Source organism: Podarcis melisellensis (genome assembly GCF_964234715.1).
Source record: "Podarcis melisellensis genome assembly, chromosome: 5".
Lineage (NCBI taxonomy): Eukaryota > Metazoa > Chordata > Lepidosauria > Squamata > Lacertidae > Podarcis > Podarcis melisellensis.
Genome location: NC_138537.1, coordinates 88,775,094 through 88,798,402, shown reverse-complemented (window position 1 = coordinate 88,798,402; position 23,309 = coordinate 88,775,094). Strand labels below are relative to the sequence as shown.

Below are 23,309 nucleotides of genomic sequence, written 5' to 3'. Positions count from 1 at the left end.
GGAGGTCCGTTCTTAACCTAAAATTGTTCTTAACCTGAGGTACCACTTTAGCTAATGGGGCCTCTCGCTGCCGCCACCACACGATTTCTGTTCTCATCCTGAAGCAAAGTTCTTAACCTGAGGTACTATTTCTGGCTTAGCGGAGTCTGTAACCTGAAGCGTCTGTAACCCGAGGTTCCACTGTACTGTATGTTGGTCTCAACTGCAGTGAGGCCCTTTGTTCTTACCTCTCCAGCTAGAAGAGTAGTACAGTGGTGCCCCGCAAGACGAATGCCTCGCAAGACGGAAAACCCGCAAGACGAAAAGGTTTTCCGTTTGCGAGTTGCTTCGCAAGACGAATTTCCCTATGGGCTTGCTTTGCAAGAAGAAAGCCCATAGGGAAATCTCCGGGGACCTCTTTTAAATGCTGGCGGTGGGGAGCAAAGCCTTCCCCCCCCTCCAGCCTTCAGAAGAGGTCCAGGAAGGCCGGCGGGGGCCGAAAGGCTTTGCTCCCCACCGCCAGCATTTTAAAAGCGGTCCGGGATAGCAGGGAAGCGCTTCCCGCTATCCTGGATGGGTTTTGAAGGCAGGCGGGGGGAGCAAAGACTTTCGCCCCCCCGCCGGCCTTCAGAAGAGGTCCAGGACCTCTTCTGAAGGCTGGTGGGGGGCAAAAGTCTTTGTCCCTCCTGCCTGCCTTCCCGGGGGCTTTTAAATCGCCCCGGGACAGCATTTTTAAATCGCCCACCCGGCTTTTAAATCGCCCACCCGCCAGCATTTTTAAAAACCCCGGGACAGCGGAAGCCTTCGCTGCCGCCCGCCAGCATTTTAAGATCGTCCCGGACAGCGGAGAAGTCCTCTGCTGTCCCGGGGTTTTTTAAAATGCTGGGGGTGGGAAGAAAAGCCCTTGTCCCCCCCCAGCCTTCAGAAGAGGTCGGGGGACAGACTGTCCCTGGACCTGGTCTGAAGGCGGTTTCCATAGGAACGCATTGATTGATTTTCAATACATTCCTATGGGAAACCGTGCTTCGCAAGATGAAAAACTCGCAAGAAGAAAAAACTTGCGGAACGAATTAATTTCGTCTTGTGAGGCACCACTGTATGATGTTTATGTCTCACTCCGGTGTTAAGTTGAGAGTCCTGAGGAAATGCATTTATGGGAGCAGGTCACCTGGCCCTAAACCTCTTTAGGGATTTATAGGTCATAACTAGCACCTTGAATTGTTCCAAATGCTCCCTATAACAACGGAAGTCCCAAATGTCTGAAAGACTGCCTCCTTCCCCACAGACCATTTTGAGTGTTAAGATTGGCAGAAGGAAACCCTCTTGATAGTTCTGCTGCCCTCAGGAGTTTTGGAGAGAGGGAGCCTAGGAGAGGGCGCTGCCTAAATTGTGCACCTCCTTCCACAGGGAACCAGGCAGAGGGCCTTCTCAGTAGTGGCACCCGCCCTGTGGAACGCCCTCCCACCAGATGTCAAACAGAAAAATAACTACCAAACTTTTAGAAGACATCTAAAGGCAGCCCTGTTTAGGCAAGCTTTTAATGTTTAATAGGTTATTGTATTTTAGTGTTTTGTTGGAAGCCACCCAGAGTGGCTGGGGGGACCCAGCCAGATGGGCGGGGTATAAATAATAAATTATTATTATTATTATTCCACACACAGTTTTACTTGTGAACGTGTTTTAAATTTAAGTAGGACAGCCTGGAGACTAAGTTGGCAAGATCTGAAAATGGAGCAGATTTGGATTACAGTGGTATCTTGGTTCTCGAATTTAATCCATTCCGGGAGTCCGTTCAACTCCCAACATGGTTCAAAAACCAAGGCGTGGTTTCTGATTGGCTGCAGGAGCTTCCTGCACTCAATCGGAAGCCATGGAAGCCGAGTTGGACGTTCGGCTTCCGAAAAACATTCGTAAACCAGAACACTCACTTCTGGGTTTGCAGCGTTTGGGAGCCATTTTGTTCAGGAGCCAAGCTGTTCAACAACCAGGGTACTGCTTTTTTTGCACTGTTTGGTTTTTACAGCGGGACCTCTATGGAGCAGGGTTGTTTGAGTGTCTTGTCGTAACTTGTATTCTGCAATCAGCAGAGGAGATAAGCTGCCGAAATACTACTTGCCTACCCTGCCTTGCCTAAAACCTCTGTAGGCCATGGACCTCTCTGTGTGGCGATTGCAAAAGTCAAAATAAGATAATGGCTTGCAGAAATTTAGGTGGGAATCTGTCAGGAATTTGTACCGAGGGTGTGTTCCATTTATGTGCAAGCCAAGGAGGCATTTGGTTTGTCTGCAGAACAAATCTCTCACAAATGTTCAGGTAGGTAGCTGTGTTGGTCTGACGCAGTAGAAACATAAAAATAATAAAAAAATTGTCCAGTAGCACCTTATGAGACCAACTAAGTTTGTTCTTGGTATGAGATTCTGTGTGCATGCACACTTCTTCAGATACACTGAAACAGAAGTCACCAGACCCTTTTTGAAAAGGTTTAAACCTAAAGTTCAAAACCTTTTAGACCTAAAAGGTCCAAACCTTTTTGAAACCTTTTAGGTCTGGTTGGTGACTTCTGCTTTTATATATATTTCTCTCACAAATATGTACAACTTACGTTTACTTCACAGTAAAGGTAAAGGGACCCCTGACCATTAGGTCCAGTCGTGGCTGACTCTGGGGTTGTGGCACACATCTCGCTTTATTAGCCGAGGGAGCCGGTGAACAGCTTCTGGGTCATGTGGCCAGCATGACTAAGCCGCTTCTGGCGAACCAGAGCAGCGCACGGAAATGCCGTTTTCCCTCCCCCCCGGAGCGGTGCCTATTTATCTACTTGCACTTTGATGTGCTTTCAAACTGCTAGGTTGGCAGGAGCAGGGACCGAGCAACGGGAGCTCACCCCATCGCGGGGATTTGAACCGCCGACCTTCTGATCGGCAAGTCCTAGGCTCTGTGGTTTAACCCACAGCGCCACCCGTGTCCCTAGCAGTCTCCTACAATGATGTAATTATTAGTTGGGCCATGATAAAGAGACTTAGTGGTTTTTAATGGTAGGAGATGTTGCTATGTTGTATTATATTATCTATGTTCATTGATTTATTTCTTGAAGTTAAGAATAAGACTGGGATAAACTGTGTTTGCTGAGCCCGTATTTTGTACAGTCTGTATATGATGCTTGTTAGTTAATGTGTGGTGTGTTATGCCTAATAAAGGATTTTGAATTGAAAATTGAATTGAATTGCACTTTGACGTGCTTTTGAACTGCTAGGTTGGCAGGAGCAGGGACCGAGCAACGGGAGCTCACCCTGTCACGGGGATTCGAACCACCATCCTTCTGGTCGGCAAGTCCTAGGCTCTGTGGTTTAACCCACAGCGCCACCCGCGTCCCTTACTTCACAGTAGTGGGTCCAATTTAATGAGCTCTGGGACAATGGAGTGTGCCTTCTGGGGTGAAGCCAAACCACTGGAGATTCACAGGGCGGACTATGGGTGGTGCAGAGAACTACTGCCTCCTGTGTTGTTTTTGCTTCATTAGCAGCATGGAAGTGACTTCTCCAGGGCAGTGTGTGTGGAGTTCTGGACTGCCCAGACTACAAGACTTCCCTCTTGGCCTGAGGTGGTCCAAAGGAAAGCAGACATGGGCATAGCCAGAAAGCAGACATGGACGTAGCCATTTATTTATTCCTAGTATGCCCCACAGAGAAACCTACGGTCTGCAAATAATAAGATCCTCAAGGTCCCAGGCCTCAGAGAGGTTAGGCTGGCCTCAACTAGAGCCAGGGCCTTCTTGGCTGCGGCTCCAATCTGGTGGGAGTAGGGAAAGATACTGAGAGTGAATTTTGGCTAAGGTGAACCAGGAGCACAAGATGCAATTGAACTGAGGTACCTACGGGACCGCCTCTCCTGGTATGCCCCACAGAGGAACTTACGGTCTTCAAACAAAAACATCTTGGAGGTCCCAAGCCACAGGGAGGTTAGGCTGGCCTCAACCAGAGCCAGGGCTTTTTCGGCTGTGGCTCCGATCTGGTGGAACGCTCTGTCACAAGAGACTAGGGCCCTGCGGGACTTGACATCTTTCCGCAGGGCCTGCAAGACAGAGTTGTTCCACCAGGCCTTTGGTCAGGGCACAGCCTGACTCCCTCCTCTGGCAACCTGCACAGAATTTTGCTTAATTGGATGCCATCAATTTGATTTTAATTAATTTTTATAATGAACTATTTTTAGAATGTGTGATTATTTGACTGTTTGATTATTTGATTGCTGTTAGCCGCCCTGAGCCCGGCGGGATATAAATAAATAAATATAAAATTTATTATTATTATTATTATTTATTTTTTATTATTTTAGGAGGGCAGGCTTGCTGGGGAGGGGGGCGCACAACTGAGTTATCTGTGATGCAATTGGTCAGCTAAGAATTTCTACTTATTTATTTGATTTGGGGTGGGGGGCAGCTGTCCCGCTGGCTACGCCCATGAAAGCAGAGCAATACCGTTTGGCACCAGCTGGGCTGCAGGCGTTACAGTCACTTCCCTCTGTTGCACGTGTCCCTCGTGAGCTGATGAATATGCTCAGAAGCACCCTTGTGCCGCAACCCCATAACTGCTTGTGCCAAAATTTCAGTTCAGGGCGCCCCCCTTGGCTGCGTGGCCACAGGTTGTCTCCAACATTGCTTGTGCGTAATTGCGCACAATTGCTTCCACGTGCGTTCCTGCAACCGACCGCGCGCATCCAAACGATCCGGGTGCGGGGGAAAGTTGCTTGCCGGCTGGAAAGGGCGCGGCTTTCGGATCGGACTCCTTTGTTCCTTTGGCGAGGCGGCATCAGGTAAGGTGACGCCGGGCACGCGCAAAAAAGAGCCCTTGGCCGCGCTCCTCCCCGCCGCGCGTCCCGGGGCGGAGTCAGTCAGTCAGTCCGTCCAGGCCGGGCAGGGAGTAGCTCCTTCCTCGCTCGGCGCCTGCTCAGGGCCCGCCCGAGTCCCCGCCCCGGGGTGGGGCGGAGCAGCCTAGCCCCGCCGCGCCGGCTGGATCGCGCAGCCTGCGGCGAAGCACCATGAGCAAGACCCACCGCATCGTCCTCCAGGGGCCGGCGCCCTGGGGTTTCCGCCTGGTGGGGGGCAAAGACTTCGAGCAGCCGCTCACCATCTCCAGGGTAAGCAGGGAGCCCCGAACCTTCCGGGAGAAACCTGGATTGGGATTGGGGCGGGAGGGAGAGAGCGCCTCTGAACATGTGCAGAACGCCCTGCGTCGCCAACTGCAACTCCCGCGCCTCGAGCCGGATCCTTCGGGTCCCCATCCCCTCGCTTTTTAGGGAAGGACGTTCCTGTTCTGAGACGGGCTTGAATCTGAGCTCTTCTGAATCTTCAGCAGGGGTCTCTCGGGTTGGGGGACCCAAGGAGAGAAATCCGGGATCGGGGCCGGGATCCGCCGGCCAAGGGGCGCTGGGAAGCCGGCCGGCAACGGCAGCCCTTCCCCGGCCCTTTCTCCTTGGCAGCTGGTGCTCAGAGGCGCGCGGTGGTGCCCGTGAGTCTGGAGGTGTCGATTAGCTATCCGTTGATAAAATCGCGAGGAATGCTCCCAGCTCCTTGGAATTTCCTGGGATTTTGTCTAATCCCCTTTCAAATCCATTGCAGATATCGGGCTGATGATCCGAGGCGTGTTAGCACTTGGAAGGGTGAAAGCAAATGCCAAAAGTAAAAGCTAGGAGGTGATGCGTCCACATGGGTGCTTAAAAAAACCCAACAGCCTGTATTTTCCCCAAATTTTTGCAGCCTGCATGTTACAGATCACAATGGTATTTGAAATAAACTGACAGCTTTCTGCCCTTAAATGGGGACTGAACTTTTTGTTGTTGCGGTGACTGCTTCCTTCAGCTTCCCCGGAGTCTGTCTGCACTTGCCTGATAGATTGCCAAAGTTGGAGGAAGGAGGAAAGCTCTGAGAGGTGCCGCACCTACTTGAGACTTGGGGAGTGGCTCGTGCTGCAGTAACAGCTGCTTGGCTGTGGCCAGGTGGGGGCTAATCTCTGTCCCTAGGGTTGAAAGAAGCCGCCCCCCCTCCAGGTATCAGCTAGCACTGTTGACAAAGTATTCGTCAGTGTCTGGATATTCCTGCCTGCACATTTTCGTTAGGGTAATGAGCAGGAATCGTACCAAATGCACTCGCTGTATATACTTCATCTATCCTTCTGGTAGGAAACAAATGTATATTTCTGCCTGTTCTTTGCACCCACTCTGCCACCTTTCTTGACTGATAATAAAAGCTTTTTCAAAAACTCCAGTCCCTTGGTACTCACAGATTTAGGGTGGCCTAAACTAATCAATTCTAGCATTTAATTCTTTGCATGACAGTCATACTCCAGGAAGACCCACTGGAATTGGTGGATTTAAGTTACTTAATTCCACTGATTCCATTATTCTGCTCTGAGTATGATGTAACACTGGATATCACCATCTAAAAATGATTTTTTTGGAAAAATTACAATTAAATGACACGTCTTGTGGCACCTTAAAGAAACTTATAATGATGTATTGGGCCAGAAGTGTCCATGGAGTGACTTGCAAAAGCTTATGCTGCAGCGAATCTCCTAATATTCTCTGGATTCTCCCCAGCCCACATTGAATGTAGTTGTCTCATAATGCCTTCAACTGAGCAATGCTTTTGGCACTGTGGGTTAAACCACAGAGCCTAGGACACGCTGATTGGCGGTTCGAATCCCCGTAACAGGGTGAGCTCCCATTGCTCGGTCCCAGCTCCTGCCAACCTAACAGTTTGAAAGCACATCAAAGTGCAAGTAGATAAATAGGTACCATTCCGGCGGGAAGGTAAACGGCATTTCCGTGCGCTGCTCTGGTTCGCCAGAAGCGGCTTAGTCATGCTGGCCACATGACCTGGAAGCTGTCTGCGGACAAACACTGGCTCCCTCGGCCTACAGAGCGAGATGAGCGCCGCAACCCAGAGTCGGTCATGACTGGACCTAATGGTCAGGGGTCCCTTTACCTTTTTAACCCAAGGAGATACATCAGACAGGGGCGTCTTATCCATAGGGGTGCAGGGCGCCAAGGCCTGGAGGGCGCCAGGGAAGAGGCGGAGGCTGGATGCGGCGCCTCCTGACATCAGCTCGCTACCCTTGCCCGCCTCCACCATGCCGCGCTGAAGCAGCACTGCACTCTGAGCCTCTGCCTGCCGCGGCCTCAGCGGCACAAAGCGTCCAGTCTCTGCCTCTTGCCTGCCAAAGGAGCCGCCCTCCAGCTGCTGGCCACCTCCTCCAGCCCCGCCGACAGCGCCGCCCTCCCTAAAAAACTGGGAAATGGCAGGGGAGCACCGGAGAGAGCTTTGCACCACGGCGCCAGATATCCTTAAGACAGCTCTGACATCAGACATCAGGAAGCTTATTCTCAGAAAACGATGCCTGCTTTTAGGAATATATCACCATGATTCCGAGTGAGCAGCAGTGCTGTGAGATCTTCCACCAGTTTAAAAGCAGGGTTATTTAAGACTCAGGAAGGGTGAATAGGAGCTCACCTTTCCCTTCTTTCTCTTTCCCAGCCTCAAATAGCCAGAGGCGAAAAGGTTAGTTTCTGCTGCTGGAATTCCAGGCTGCTAGTAGATTATGGAGCTCTGGGTCTGATGTTCAAATAAGGCTATGGGCTCCTGATTCAGATCTCATTCTCAGGAGCAGCCCAGCTTTCTGTCAAAGTCCTTTCAGCAAAACAGGGGTTTTGATTACGGAAAACAAATCCATATTTTTTTGTTAAGCGCCTAACCACATACTTTCCAAAATGGGATCTGCCGTGGAGTAATTTGCAGGCTCCCTCTAGCAGTTTGGTTTCGAAACCATTTTTCTTAGCAAAGGGAACAATGAAAAAAGGGTGAACATTTGCTTAGGAAGTTGTTTTTTTGTGTGTGTCTGACACAGTCTACCAATTTCTCTCTGCTAAGATAGAAGCCTTATGCTGTTTTTGTGTCTGCTCCACAGAAATCTACAGGGTGTTTTTTTGTTAATAAAATAGGTGCACTATTTTGGTGGGTTGCCACACAAAACCTTCCAAATGGGTAGCTGAATGAGTACAGTTTTCGCCTGGTAAATCTTGGTGCATAGTCCAATTCAGTTGTACCTTGGGCTCCGTCCCCCGTCCGAAGAATGGGGAGCTGCTATTCTTCCTAGGTGAAAAAAAGAATAAAATGACATTGTGGCACAGGAAGGAATGGGGAACCTCCAGCTCATGGGCCAAACTTGGCCCATGAAGCCATTTTCGGGAAGCCACAACCACTCCTATACCTGACATCATACCTGACATCAGGTGTGGGGCAGATAAGGAGAGGGTTTCAAAGGAGTGATCAGGAGCTTAAAGTAAGCTGACAGTTGTTTCTTTGCTGGGCTCAAAATGCACACCTCTCTCCTGCTCATATAGGGCAGCCCCCTTGCTACATCAATTGAGGCTCTAATAATAATAAAAATAATTTATTACTTCTACCCCACCCATCTGGCTGGGTTTCCCCAGCCACTCTGGGCAGCTCCCAATAGAATATTAAAAACATGATAAAACTTCAAACATTAAAAACTTCCCTAAACAGGACTGCCTTCAGATGTCTTCTCAAAGTCAGATAGTTGTTTATTTCCTTGACATCTGATGGGAGGGCGTTCCACAGGGGTGGGTGCCACTACCGAGAAGGCCCTCTGCCTGGTTCCCTGTAACTTCACTTCTCGCATGGAGGGAACCGCCAAAAGGTTCTTGGATCTGGACCTCAGTGTCCGGGCTGAACGATGGGGGTGGAGATGCTCCTTCACTGCCTTCCTGCTCCCCTTTCGTTTTCCCAAATCAAAAATATAATATAGCCCTTATATGGAAGAAAGGGAAAGGAGTCGCAGGTGGTCCAGAATTCCACTGGACACAGAAGAGGTTCCATAGAGCATCTTATTAGGCTCAAGTGATGCACAGAGTATTACTTCTTGATAGCTTAAAGCCCTGTGAGCCTGGCAGGGAATTATGAGTGAGAGACCCTTCCTCTTCCTCAAACCCATGTCTCTGAATTGGGTTAATGGAATAGCAAGGAATACCATATTTTTCGCCCTATAGGACGCACTTTTTCCCCTCCAGAAATGAAGGGGAAATCTGGGTGCGTCCTATGGGGCGAATGCAGGCTTTCGCTGAAGCTTGGAGAGCAAGAGGGGTCGTGTGCACCGACCCCTCTCGCTCTCCAGGCTTCAGGAAGACACCCCCAGCCTAGGCAGCCCTGCGGGAGGTCCCGCAGGGCTGTCTAGGCTGCGGATAGCAGCCTGCTTCCCGGAGCGTCGGACGCCCTGAAAGCAGAGTGCCCGGCGCTTCGGGAACACATCCGCAGTGTGATGAGCCCTGCAGGAGTTCCCCGCAGGGCTCCCCACGCTGCGGATAGCAGCCTGCCGCCCGGTGGGCAGGGTGCCCTGAAGCAGAGTGCCCCGCGCGCCGGACAGACATTGGCCAGCCCCACAAGCTCGGGGGACAGCAGGGAGGCGCAGCGCCGCCATCCTGCTGTTCCTCGACCTGGTTCGGTTTCCCCAACCTGCTTTTGGGGGGGGGGGAAATAAAGGAAATTTTTTCCCCTTTATTTCCCCCCAAAAAACCTAGGTGCGTCCTATGGGACGGAGCGTCCTATGGGACGAAAAATACGGTATTTATTTAAAAGAAGATCCATTTTGCCCAAGAATAAATATGAATGCCGTCCGTACGAAAGTGAGAGACGCAAGAGCGACAGAGATGCTGAGCTACTTCACTGCCCAATGCTTCTTCAGTCGTCTTCTTTGGCGATCACTCGTAGCCGAGTAAGATTGTCTTCCATGAACACGGTCTTAACAGTGAGTCCATAAGTGATTGTGGAGGCCAATTCTGGATCCACATGTCCTTCCACAGTGGGGACATAGGTTTCTGGGTTGGGAGTTGATCATATTGAGGGTTTGCCAAGCGTGCCTTCCTCTTAGCACGTTTCTCCCTTGGCCTCTGAGTTCGAGCATCTTCAAAACCCATGACACCTTTGGTCAAGGCTGTTCTCCAACTGGAGAGCTCGCAGGCCAGTGTTTCCCAGTTGTCGGTGTTTATACTATAGTTTTTTAGACTTGCCTCAAGACAGTCTTTAAACCTCTTTTGTTGATCACCAGCATCACATTTTCCATTTTTAAGTTCAAAATAGAGTACAGTGGTACCTCGGGTTAAGAACTTAATTCGTTCCGGAGGTCTGTTCCTAACCTGAAACTGTTCTTAACCTGAAGCACCACTTTAGCTAATGGAGCCTCCCGCTGCCGCACGATTTCTATTCTCATCCTGAAGCAAAGTTCTTAACCCAAGGTAATATTTCTGGGATAGAAGAATCTGTAACCTGAAGCATATGTAACCCGAGGTACCACTGTAGTTGCTTTGGAAGATGATAATCAGGCATCTGCACGACATGACCAGTCCAACGAAGTTGATGTTGAAGAATCGTTGCAAGTAGTTGTGTAAGAAGAGGCACGATTGGTGAAACTCGTGGATTCGTAGAACTTTAGGTTGGGAAGTGACCCAAAAGCCCATCTGTTTCAACCCCCCTGCCCCCAGGGGCGGAGGAAGGGGGGCGGTGAAGGTGGATCTCCCCAGGTGCCCTCACTGAGGGGGTGACATTTGGTTCACCGCCCGCCGGCGACTCCCAAGCCTACCTCGAGCCGTTGGGGTAAGGGGGGAGCTGTGCCACTTTGCCAGGTTGCAGGTGGGTGGCGTCCCAAATATCCGCCATGGGGAGCTTGCTCCACAACCCTTGAGTGGCTTGCTACGCCCCCGGCTGAGGGCATGCGCACTGCTCCAGGCACCCGAGCAGCTATCCTGCGCCTGGGAGGGCACCCTCTGTGCTACGCCGCCCTCGGGAGCGCGGGCATATATTCTGCCCCACCTTCCTCAGAAGGACTGCCCCACTCATGGATGGTTTTTTGAGCCACCCTGATTTTGTTATCACTTGAATGTGTAATTTTTATTGTTTCCGAGCACAATTCAAAGTGTTGGTTGTTTAGTCGTGTCCGACTCTTCGTGACCCCATGGACCAGAGCACGCCAGGCACTCCTGTCTTCCACTGCCTCCCGCAGTTTGGTCAAACTCATCCTGGTAGCTTCGAGAACGCTGTCCAACCATCTCCTCCTCTGTCGTCCCCTTTTCCTTGTGCCCTCCATCTTCCCCAACATCAGGGTCTTTTCCAGGGAGTTTTCTCTTCTCATGAGGTGGCCGAAGTATTGGAGTCTCAGCTTCAGGATCTGTCCTTCCAGTGAGCACTCAGGGTTGATTTCCTTCAGAATGGATAGGTTTGATCTTCTTGCAGTCCATGGGACTCTCAAGAGTCTCCTCCAGCACCAGAATTCAAAAGCATCAATTCTTCGGTCATCTTTATGGTCCAGCTCTCTGTCCAGTATATCTGAAGGAGCGTCTCCACCCCCATCATTCTACCCAGACACTGAGGTCCCGCTCCGTGGGTCTTCTGGTGGTTCCCTCACTGCGAGAAGCCAAGTTACAGGGAACCAAGCAGAGGGCCTACTCGGTAGTGGCACCCGCCCTGTGGAACGCCCTCCCACCAGATGTCAATGAGAGCAACAACTACCAGACTTTTAGAAGACATCTGAAGGCAGCCCTCTTTAGGGAAGCTTTTAATGTTTAATAGGTTACTGTATTTTAATTTTTTGTTGGAAGGTGCCCAGAGTGGCTGGGGAAGCCTGGCCAGATGGGTGGGGTATAAATAACAAATTATTATTATTATTATTATTTCAGCCCAGCTAATGCCAGATCATAGGGAGTTGTTTCTTTCCATGCATTTAAATCAGGCATAGGTAAACTCGGCCTTCCAGATGTTTTGAGACTACAGTTCCCATCATCCCTGACCACTGGTCCTGTTAGCTAGGGATGATGGGAGTTGTAGTCCCGAAACACCTGGAGGCCGAGTCTGGGGCTGCCTGATTTAAATGGTTACCGTATGCAAACCGATAATGGCTGTTTTTGTCCTCTGGCAAACCCTGAAGATGGTAACTGCCTCTATAGAGCAAGTTAGCTGCTTCTATAGCAAATGACCCAAGAGCTCTGTGCCCATGGTGTTCTCCTGTGTGCTGGGATGGCAGGACACTTTTATTTCATTTCTTTATTGTTCAGCAGAAAAAAGCCATGCTTGCAGACACCTCTACTACAGCATTTTAAAAGAGCTGGAGGTTAGCAACAGGAAAGCTATTTTCACATGCAGAGTTACTGGAACAGTTTCCAGCTTGCCAAAGGAAACAGTGGGTGCGGCTTGTGAAATAATGGGGAGATGATTTAGTCAAATACTATTCCAGCTTCTGGCGCTGACTGCCATTATTGTTTAATTTAGATGTAAAAACAAAATAGTCTTGCCACCTTATCTTGTGCTTATTATAGTCCAGTATACAATACTTGGCGGATAAGACCAGTTTTCACTCTCGTTATTCTGTATGCTGGTGGTAACAGAATATTATAAGGGATTTTTGAAGGTATCGTTCATCTGAATTTTAAACTACAGTCGTACCATGGTTCTCAAACAGAATGTGTTCCGGGAGTCTGTCCAACTCCTGGAACAGTTCGAAAACCAAGGTGTGGCTTCCAATTGGCTGCAGGAGCGTCCTGAAGCCAATCAGAAGCCACGCCGGATGTTAGGCTTCTGTAAATCGTTCAAAAACTGGAACATTCACTTCTGGGTTTCGATCATTTGGGAGCCGATTTGTTCGGGATCCAAGGCATTTGAGATCCAGGGCACGACTGTATTTATTATGGTTAAAACACAGATTATGCTTGGTTTTTTTTGGGGGGGGGGAAATCAGTGACAACGAAACTGAATTAGAAGTATGATTTTGGTCATATAAGTTAAGCAGTTTACTATTAGCATCTGTATAGCTTGGGAGACAATGGAGATGATTCAACCTTTGAGGTTGAAGGCAGACCACTGGAAAGTTACAATGCCTGCCATGATCACTGCAGATGGTGACAGCAGTGTTGCTATCAAAGGGTTAAAAGAGTAGCAGAAACGCTGTAATCACTGAGCAGCTGGAGGTCATTAGGCTTCCAGGAACATGAGTCTGTATAAATAGTCCCCCTGTTTGTTTGTTCTTCCCCTTCTCCCTTTGGGTGTGTGTTTTGCTGAGATGTGTGGTTCGTCGCCAGGATTGTTTTTTTGGTGTTTTGTAAATAAACCTTATTTTTGATTTACAAACCGCATGCTCCAGGACTCCTTTTTGGGAAGATGCTGCCTCTCCTGCCCTTCTTAGCTGCTGCGCGAAATCCTCTGCCGTGGTGAGACTTTTAAAGAAGGAAGTGCACTGGGCATTTACATTAAACTAATTAAAGTTTAATGGGACAGGTTATGGATGTTTGTACGTCAAGAAGGAGATAAGGAGAGCAGTTCAGAGTGATTTATGCAAGGACTGGAGTGAAGACAGAAGCGGTTGCTGACAACGAAAGCCTCCAAAGCAGCTTGAGTCCTGCAACGTGCCTAGAAAAGTTTTAAAGAGGCACTGCGCAGTTTGTACTCGCTGGAAGACGTCTGATTCCTCAAGGAGCCACCTCAGCAGCTGGGAGACGGTCTACAGGTGTGTGAGTATCGTTCCTAAGCCCCAGGGAGGATGGCAGAGTCCCAGGAAAGTTTTACTGTCCCGTTTACGCGACTCAATGGGAAAAATTGGCAAGATTGGAAGGCTAGAGTAAGGGTTTGGTTGCAAGCAAAAGAGTTGTGGAGCTGTACTGAAGCACCGCCTTTACAGGCAGCTGCAGACGCGTCTGCAGAAGCCAAAGCAGCAGCAGCAGCTTCACAGAAACGCGACAGGAAAGCCCAAGGTCTACTAGTTTTGGCAGTGGGACCAGAGCAAATGCCTTATGTTTCTGAGTTAAAGAACACGCATGAGGTCTGGACGGTTCTGCAGCGGTTAAATTCCAGAAACACTGCGGGGGCCAAGATCCATGCTACAAGATGTTTGTTTGATTTACGTCTCCAACCGGGAGCGTGTGTGAAAGAACATATTGCCAAAATGGTGTCTGCCTTTAATCAACTAAGACAGCTGGGCATTCCTTTCTCTATGGAGCAGCAGTCATACATATTGTTGTCTTCTCTTGATAAAAGCTATGAGACTCTAGCTCTAACTTTGGAAGCTATGCCTTCAACTGAATTAACCCTTGAATACATTTCTTCTCGGCTTGCGGATGAACAGGATAAAAGGCAAAGAGAAAGAGGTTTGTCTTTAAAGGGGAGTTATGCTGTGCCTAAGAGTGTTGATGCTGAGTTTGAGCACACAGTAAATGCTTTTGCAGCTAGACACTGTTTTCGCTGTGGTTCCCCTTCCCATCTAATCAGGAATTGCACACGTGAACCTGGTCAAGACAGCAACAAGGCCGTTACCCCTAGTTACCAGACAAGGAGTTCCAGGGGACGTCGAAGAAGAGGAGGAGGTCGTAGCTACTCCCACAGCACACAGCACATGGCTTCAGCAATGGCGTTGATGCAAGGGCGTGGCCAAGGCAGCAATCTACGCTGGTTGATCGACAGTGGTGCATCTCACCACCTGGTGGCGCCATCTAGTGTCCGTTTGCAGAATTGCAGACATTTGCAAACCCCTAAAGTTGTGACTATGGCAGATTCAACTAAACGTTCCTTAGAGACTGTAGGCACAGTGTTCTTAAATTGTTTGCAAACAGAAATTGATGCCTACGTGCTAAAGGGACTGAAGGGGTGTATTTTGTCTGTGTCAGAACTTGATAGAAATGGGTTTAAAACTGTGTTTGAAAATGGGGTTTGCACTATTTCAAAGAATAACGTATCTCTTTTGCAGGTGGAAAGCAGAAATGGGTTATATTATTTTGAGACAAGTCCAGATGAAGTTGAACAGGTTCATGCTGGTTGTGTGAACACGCCTACCCATAATTCTTGTGTTCATTTATGGCACCGCCGTTTAGGGCATATTAATTTTCAGTATGTTAAAAGGCAACCTGAATTATCAGAAGGGTGCAAATTGAACAAATGTAATAAATATTTGGATTGTACTGCATGCAAAAGTGCGAAGGTTCATAGATGCAGCTATCCCAGTTCAGATAGGAAATCTGACAAAGTATTCCAACTTGTGCATATGGACCTATGTGGCCCAATGCCTGTTGCTAGCATGGGAGGTTCGAAGTATGCACTGTGTCTCTCGGATGACAAAACAAAGGTTACATGGTTTTTTCCTCTCAAAACAAAAGCAGATACTGCAGAAACAGTTAAAAATTGGGTTCATGCGGTAGAACTTGAATTCGGTACTAGAGTACTTGCTTTTCAGACAGACAGAGGGTCAGAATTTACCGGGTCTGTGTTGCAGAATTTCTTTAAGAAAAAGGGAATTAAGCATCGTCTGTCTACACCTTATTCCCCCCAAGAGGGAGGCGTGGCCGAACGTAAAAATAGGGTTCTGCAAGAGTTGGCAAACTCTATGTTGTTTGATGCTAAACTTCCTCAGAGTTACTGGGCGGAAGCCTGGCAGGCGGCTACTCATATTCTGAACCGAGTATATAATTCGGTAATTGATACTACGCCTTATTTTGCTTTATATGGGAAGAAGCCCAAAGTTAATTACTTTCGGGTGTTTGGATCTCAAGCCTATGTACTTATCCCAAAAGCGTTAAGGAAAAAGGGAAGTCCAAGGGCTAGGAAACTCATCTTTTGCGGGTACGAACCACATGCCAAATCTTGGAGGTTTGTGGACCCAGGTGGGGATACTACAAGAGTGGTCCTCAGTAGGAGCGCTGTTTTTTGTGAGCAGTCCGGATGGACTCACTTACACGCTAACCCTGACATTTTGAGAGATGATTTAGGCATTCATGCTGAGAAAGAAAGTCCAGAGAGTGATGAGCCAGAAGGGGATGGTGCACATGGTTCAGATGCAGATTCTGATCAGGCACGAGGTTCTTCTCCTAAGGTAGAAAAGCCAGAATCTAGGAGTGCTCCAACTTCGCCAGTCAGTAGGCCTAGCAGACAGCAAAAGCAAAGCAGGTCACCTGCAACACCAAGCCCAAGGGAGGTATCTAAACGGAGGTCTTTATCCCTAGAGGCACGTCCAGACATAAAGTCTGAGACAGATTCTGACAGCCAACGGTCAGAGGGGGCACAAGAGGAGCAATTGCGCAGGTCAAAACGCGCCACGAAGGGCAAGCCGCCAGAGCGGTTTAAGGTGACAAGTGTATACGTAAATATGGCACAGTGTGAGCCAGAAAGCTATATGGAAGTACAACAGCTTCCAAGCTCAGAAGCCGTAAAGTGGCAGGAAGCAATGGAAAAAGAGATGGCTTCAATGAAGTCTCTCGGTGTGTTTACAAGTACAGAGCTTCCGAAAGGGCAACAAGCTGTAGGTTGTCGATGGGTATATCGTTTAAAGCCCACAACTACTGAAGAGTTGCAATATAAAGCCCGACTAGTTGCAAAAGGGTTTTCGCAGCGCAAAGGTGTTCACTATTCTCAAATCTATGCCCCTACTTCAAGATCGGAGTCATTAAGAATGCTTCTAGCCTCTTCAGCTAAGAAGGGAAATAAGCTGTTTCATTTTGATGTCAATGTGGCTTATTTAAATGCAGACTTACAGGAGGAAGTCTATATGACACCACCACCAGGTTTTGAAGGAGACAAGCCAAACCAGGTCTGGCGCCTACACAAATCCATTTATGGGTTGAAACAGTCCGCCCGTAATTGGAATTCCTGCTTAAACGATGCTCTAGAGAGCATGGGGTTCAGAAAGAGCGCAGCAGATGCGTGTCTTTATCTAAAAGGCTCGGGATGTGAACAAGAAGCAGTTTTGATATTTGTTGACGATTTATTATACAGTGGAAAGGATGATAAACTTGCACAACAATTTGCCACAAAGCTTGGAGAAAGGTTTCAGATAAAATCACTAGGCAATGTATCTGTTTATCTAGGAGTTAAAATTCAGCAAGATGAAAATGGTAACTATTGGCTTAGCCAAGAAGCTAAAATCCAGCAGTTGCTGGAAAGGTTTAAAATGAACAACTGTGCTGGTGTTAAAACCCCAATGGAGTTAAGTTACACAAAGGATGCTCAAACTGAGCAAAAGGCAGAGTTCTGTAATCCCGGGGTTTACCAGTCAGCGATAGGCAGTCTACTCCACATTGCACAGTGGACTCGGCCCGATATAACATATGCTGTCAACATGCTGTGTAGACAAGCTGAAAAACCATCAATGCATGCTTGGCAAGGAGTAAAAAGAGTTTTAAGGTATCTCCAAACTACCAAAAGCTTTCGCTTAAAACTATCAGCAGAGGGCAGCACACAACTTGAATGTTGGGCCGACAGCAGTTGGGCAGATGCTGGACCAGATAGAAAATCAGTGTCAGGAATGGCGATAAAATTTGGAAATGCACTAATTGGTTGGAGATCAAGAAAACAATCACTTATAGCTTTAAGTTCAACTGAATCTGAGTTCAATGCGTTATCAGATATATGTAGAGAACTGGAATTTTATAAGCAACTGGTACAAGAATTGTTTGGAGAATGTTCCCTACCTATCAGAGTGTGGGAAGACAATCAACCTTGTATTAAACTAGCTAAATCAGGTCAATTCAAGGCGCACACAAAACACTTGGATATCCGTTATCAAAATGTATGCCAAAGTGTAAAACAAGGTTTAATTGAACTAAAGTATTGTCCAAGCCAAGAAAATCTCGCAGACGGTTTTACAAAAGCTTTGAGTCCGCAATCTCATAAATGTTTCTGTTCAGGTTTAAATTTGTATTAAGGTTGGTACAGCTCAGTGTTACGAGCGAGAGGGGGTGTTGCTATCAAAGGGTTAAAAGAGTAGCAGAAACGCTCTAATCACTGAGCAGCTGGAGGTCATTAGGCTTCCAGGAACATGAGTCTGTATAAATAGTCCCCCTGTTTGTTTGTTCTTCCCCTTCTCCCTTTGGGTGTGTGTTTTGCTGAGATGTGTGGTTCGTCGCCAGGATTGTTTTTTTGGTGTTTTGTAAATAAACCTTATTTTTGATTTACAAACCGCATGCTCCAGGACTCCTTTTTGGGAAGATGCTGCCTCTCCTGCCCTTCTTAGCTGCTGCGCGAAATCCTCTGCCGTGGTGAGACTTTTAAAGAAGGAAGTGCACTGGGCATTTACATTAAACTAATTAAAGTTTAATGGGACAAGCAGGCACGAAATTAAAAGACGTCTGCTTCTTGGGAGAAAAGCAATGACAAATCTAGACAGCATCTTAAAAAGTAGAGACACCATCTTGCCAACAAAGGTCCGTATAGTTAAAGCTATGGTTTTCCCAGTAGTGATGCATGGAAGTGAAAGCTGGACCATAAAGAAGGCTGATCGCCGAATAATTGATGTTTTTGTTATGGTGTTGGAGGAGACTCTTGAGAGTCCCATGGACTGCAAGAAGATCAAACCTCTCCATTCTGAAGGAAATCAGCCCTGAGTGCTCACTGGAAGGACAGGTCCTGAAGCTGAGGCTCCAATACTTTGGCCACCTCATGAGAAGAGAAGACTCCCTGGAAAAGACCCTGATGTTGAGAAAGATGGAGGGCACAAGAGAAGGGGACAACAGAGGATGAGATGGTTGGACAGTGTTCTCAAAGCTACCAGCATGAGTTTGACGAAACTGCGGGAGGCAGTGGAAGACAGGAGTGCCTGGAGTGCTCTGGTCCATGGGGGTCATGAAGAGTCGGACACAACTAAACGACTAAACAACAACAACAACAAATACTTGTAGAGACCAATATGGGAGAGACATGTTTTGTTGCAGCTGGGGCAGACGAAGGCGTCTCTTTTGCCGCTGCAAATGCACCAAGGCTTTTCTTCTCTCTGTGCTCCTTCCAGCGGACGTTACTCCTCTGGTCACTGCTGTGGACACACAACCAGACTGTCTGTCTGCAGCCACTGCGGTCGTCTGTGAGGGATTCCCACATACAGGGTTAATGTTGCCAGCCTCAGTGTCATGCTGGCAGTCATCTTTGTAACACAGAGTTGGTCTGCCATCGGGCTTGGGGCCTGAAGGCAACTCCCCATCAAGCACATCTCATAATAATAATAATAATAATAATAATAATAATAATAAATAAATAAATTTTTTATTTATACCCTGCCCTCCCCCGCCGAAGCCGGGCTCAGGGCGGCTAACAACAAACTCTGGGCAGCTTCCAAAAAAATTAAAATACTGTTATACATCAAACATTAAAAGCTTCCCTAAACAGGGCTGCCTTCAGATGTCTTCTAAAAGTCTGGTAGTTGTTGTTCTCTTTGACATCTGATGGGAGGGCGTTCCACAGGGCGGGCGCCACTACCGAGAAGGCCCTCGGCCTGGCTCCCTGTAGCTTTGCTTTTCGCAGTGAGGGAACCGCCAGAAGGCCCTCGGAGCTGGACCTCAGTGTCCGGGCTGAACATTAGGGGTGGAGACGCTCCTTCAGGTATACTGGGCCGAGGCCGTTTAGGGCTTTAAAGGTCAGCACCAACACTTTGAATTGTGCTCGGAAACGTACTGGGAGCCAATGCACATCTCTCAGGACCGGTGTTATGCTGTCCCGGTGGCTGCTCCCAGTCACCAGTCTAGCTGCCCCATTCTGGATTAATTGCAGTTTCTGAGTCACCTTCAAAGGTAGCCCCACGTAGAGCGCATTGCAGTAGTCCAAGCGGGAGATAACCAGAGCATGCACCACTCTGGCGAGACAGTCCGCGGGCAGGTAGGGTCTCAGCCTACGTACCAGGTGGAGCTGGTAAACAGCTGCCCTGGACACAGATTTGACCTGTGCCTCCATGGACAGCTGTGAGTCCAAAATGACTCCCAGGCTGCGTACCTGACCTGGTCCTTCAGGGGCACAGTTACCCCATTCAGGACCAGGGAATCCTCCACACCTGTCCGCCTCCTGTCCCCCCAAAACAATACTTCTGTCTTGTCAGGATTCATCCTCAATCTGTTAGCCGCCATCCATCCTCCAACCTCATCTCCACCAGTTCAGTTGCACATGGAGTCAACAATAGAAAATGATGGCCAGGCAATTAAAGAAGGGATCAGATGTTATTTTGGTAAAAGAAAGAGGTGAATTAATTCCACTTCTGGTGGGTCATCTCTATGGAATATTGCATTGGGGTAATAAGGGATCTGCAAAGAACCATTCAAAGTCAGCATCTGAGGATAACAGTCTATGCCATCCAGTCATGGTGCTTTGCAGCCATCAATGGTTTTTTAAAGAGGTTTTTTTTAAAAAAAATGATTTTTTTTTATTTAAACCAGATTTTTAAAATAAGATGCTTTTGGAGGAAAAATCTTTCTAAAGATAGTTTTCTATTTAAGTTTTGTTATAATCCAAATGCTACTCATTAGGAAATAAGGATTTGTTTTAAGTTTTTCATGTGTGCTAAAAATCAGTCTAAGTTAAGAAAACAAAAACACAAAAGTTTAACCACATCAGTTAACAAACATGGATACATATGCAATAATGTTATTGCTTTAGTTAAATAAATTGTTCAAATTGTTATTAAGGAAATGATTATTTTTCTCCTTCCATTAAAGTACAGCAGAAAAGTTATCCAAATATAAACAGTTCACTTATTAAGCATCACAATAAATTCATAATTATCGGTCTATGTACTATTTCTAATAGTATAACCAAGTCAGTAATTTCTGATATAACTGTGAAAACTACTCTGAAAATTTATTATTCCAAAAATGAAACCTTCCACTGGTTGTAAATATTAAGATTATACCAGCAAGAGTAAGTCTTTCTGTAAAAAATAAAAAAAAGATTTAAATCAAGTCTTACTGATTAGTGATTTAAATCAATTTGATTTAAATCAAATCTACCCTGCTCCCCATCAAGCACATCTCACCTTCACCAGATAAGGAACCTTTCAAATGCACATGGAGACAGCACATGGAGAAAATGTTGGCCAGACAAAGAAGTGATCAGGTGTTATTTCCGTAAAAGAAGAAGGTGAATTAATTCTAATGGAAACAGAACTGTTAGAACCTAAGACTAAGGTACTTTCAAGAATGTATAACTTGCTGCTGAAATGGAATACACAAGATGAAATGGTTAAATCGGCTATGATAAAGTGGGCACATGATATTGGGCATAACATTATGTTTGAGGATTGGGAAAGGTTGTGGACCACTGGGCTGAACTTCACTGCATGTAATGCTCTGAAGGAAAATGTAATGAAAATGATATATAGATGGTACATGACCCCAGTTAAACTTGCCAAAATATACCATTCATCTGATAATAAATGTTGGAAATGTAAAGAAAATGAAGGAACATTCTTTCACCTCTGGTGGACTTGCCCTAAAGTGAAGGCCTTCTGGGAAATGATATATAATGAGCTGAAAAAGGTATTTAAGTATACCTTTACCAAGAAACCAGAGGATTTCCTTCTGGGTATTGTCGGCCAGAAGGTGTTAAAGAAGGACCGAACATTTTTCATGTATGCAACAACGGCAGCAAGAATACTCATCGCTAAGAACTGGAAAACTCAAGATTTACCCACATTGGAAGAGTGGCAGATGCAGCTGATGGATTACATGCAACTAGCCGAAATGACCGGCAGAATCCGAGACCTGGGAGAAGAGAGGGTTGAAGAAGACTGGAAGAAATTTAAGATTTATTTACAAAAATACTGTAATTTGGTTGAAAGTTAAGAAGGATGCTAGATCATAAATAACTGTCCTCCACTAACTTAGATTTGAATTTGATGATAAGTGAGTATAAACTCTTTGATGGAGAACTGTTAGATTGTATTTAAAGGAGCGGATATAAGATTGTAAACAAGATGATAATTTGCTTGGAAAAACTTTTCTACAATGTAAGTGGGAGCGGGAGACGTGAGGGAGTCCAAAGAAGTGAAGAAAGTATGTTATATAAGTAAAGTTGTTTACTATTTATGTATTTGTACTCAAAAATCTTAATAAATATTTATAAAAAAAAAGAATTAATTCTAATGGGTCATCTCTATGGAACACTGCTTTGGCGTAATAACGGATCTGCAAGTCAGCATCTGAGGGTGACAGTTTATGCCACCCAGTGATGTTGCTTTGAATGAAATAATGGGCGTCTTGTAAGTGATAACAATAAATCTGTATCTCATGTTGGAAACCGGAGTGTGGCAAAAGTTTTATGGCTCCTAGAACCCCTCTGGTTTCAGCAGATACAGCTCAGAAACGTGAACCCCCTTTGTACTACATTTAAATACTACCGTATTTTTCACACCAGACAACAAGACGCAGCTAGTTTTTGGAGGAGGAAAAGAAAAAAAAAATATTCTGAATCCCAGAAGCCAGAACAGCAAGAGGGATCACTGCACAGTGAAAGCAGCAATCCCTCTTGCTGTTCTGGCTTCTGAGATAGCTGCGCAGCCTGCATTCACTCCATAAGACGCACACCCATTTCCCCTTACTTTTTAGGAGGGAAAAAGTGAGTCTTATAGAGCAAAAAATATGGTATTTTCTTTTTAAGTTTCTACCCTCGTGAAAAGTAATGAAGGCCAATATGGCCAGAATTCACAGGAGCCAGAAACACCCAACATTTCTGTGCCATGTTTTGTGTTCTAAATGTTTGGATCTCTTTTGTTAGGAATGGCAAACTGGTATGCAATAGTTCAGAGATGGCTCATTGTGAATGAATGTGCTTTTCTTAACCGCGGTCTCCCACTCATTCTATCATTCCATTGTGAAAGCCAAAGCTAGGGGGAACTAAAAAGCGAGCCGGTTGATTGATGGGTTTTCGTTTTTCCTTTAGTCCAGTTTTACGTTGCTGTTTGTTTTCTCCCACTGGGGAGTAGATGAGAGTTGTGTCTGCGCTGCTAGGTCTTCCTGTTACTGCTTTGTTGTTTGCAAAGAAATTGCTTTAGAAACTGTCCTTGATGGAGGCAGAGAGGATAGAAGGATAGAATTGTAGAGTTGTAAGGGGGCCCCTAAGGGACACGGGTGGCGCAGTGGGTTAAACCTAGGGCTTACCGATCAGAAGGTCGGCGGTTCGAATCCCCGCGACGGGGTGAGCTCCCATTGTTCGGTCCCAACTCCTGCCCACCTAGCAGTTCGAAAGCACGTCAAAGTGCAAGTAGATAAATAGGTACCACTCCAGCAGGAAGGTAAACGGCGTTTCCGCGCATTGCTCTGGTTCACCAGAAGTGGCTTAGTCATGCTGGCCACATGACCCGGAAGCTGTCTGTGGACAAACGCCGTCTCCCTCGGCCAATAAAGCGAGATGAGCAGCGCAACCCCAGAGTCGGCCATGACTGGACCTAATGGCCAGGGGTCCCTTTACCTTTACCTTTAAGGGGGCCCATAGAGTCAACTAGTCCAGCCCCTTGCAATGTAGGAATCCTGTCACATTCTCT

The 23,309-nt window shown here is 47.0% G+C and overlaps 1 protein-coding gene across 2 annotated transcripts in view; it reads left to right on the top strand.

Moving 5' to 3' along the window:
* Positions 1-4,955: 4,955 nt before the first annotated feature.
* The window catches only part of PDLIM1 (PDZ and LIM domain 1), a 44,278-nt gene continuing 25,924 nt past the window's right edge, over positions 4,956-23,309 (top strand). For both annotated transcript variants that reach the window (XM_081911827.1, XM_081911828.1), the window contains exon 1: positions 4,956-5,112. In XM_081911827.1, the coding sequence (XP_081767953.1) occupies positions 5,014-5,112 (99 nt within the window). In that variant the 5' untranslated portion in view covers positions 4,956-5,013. The remainder of the gene's footprint in view (positions 5,113-23,309) is intronic.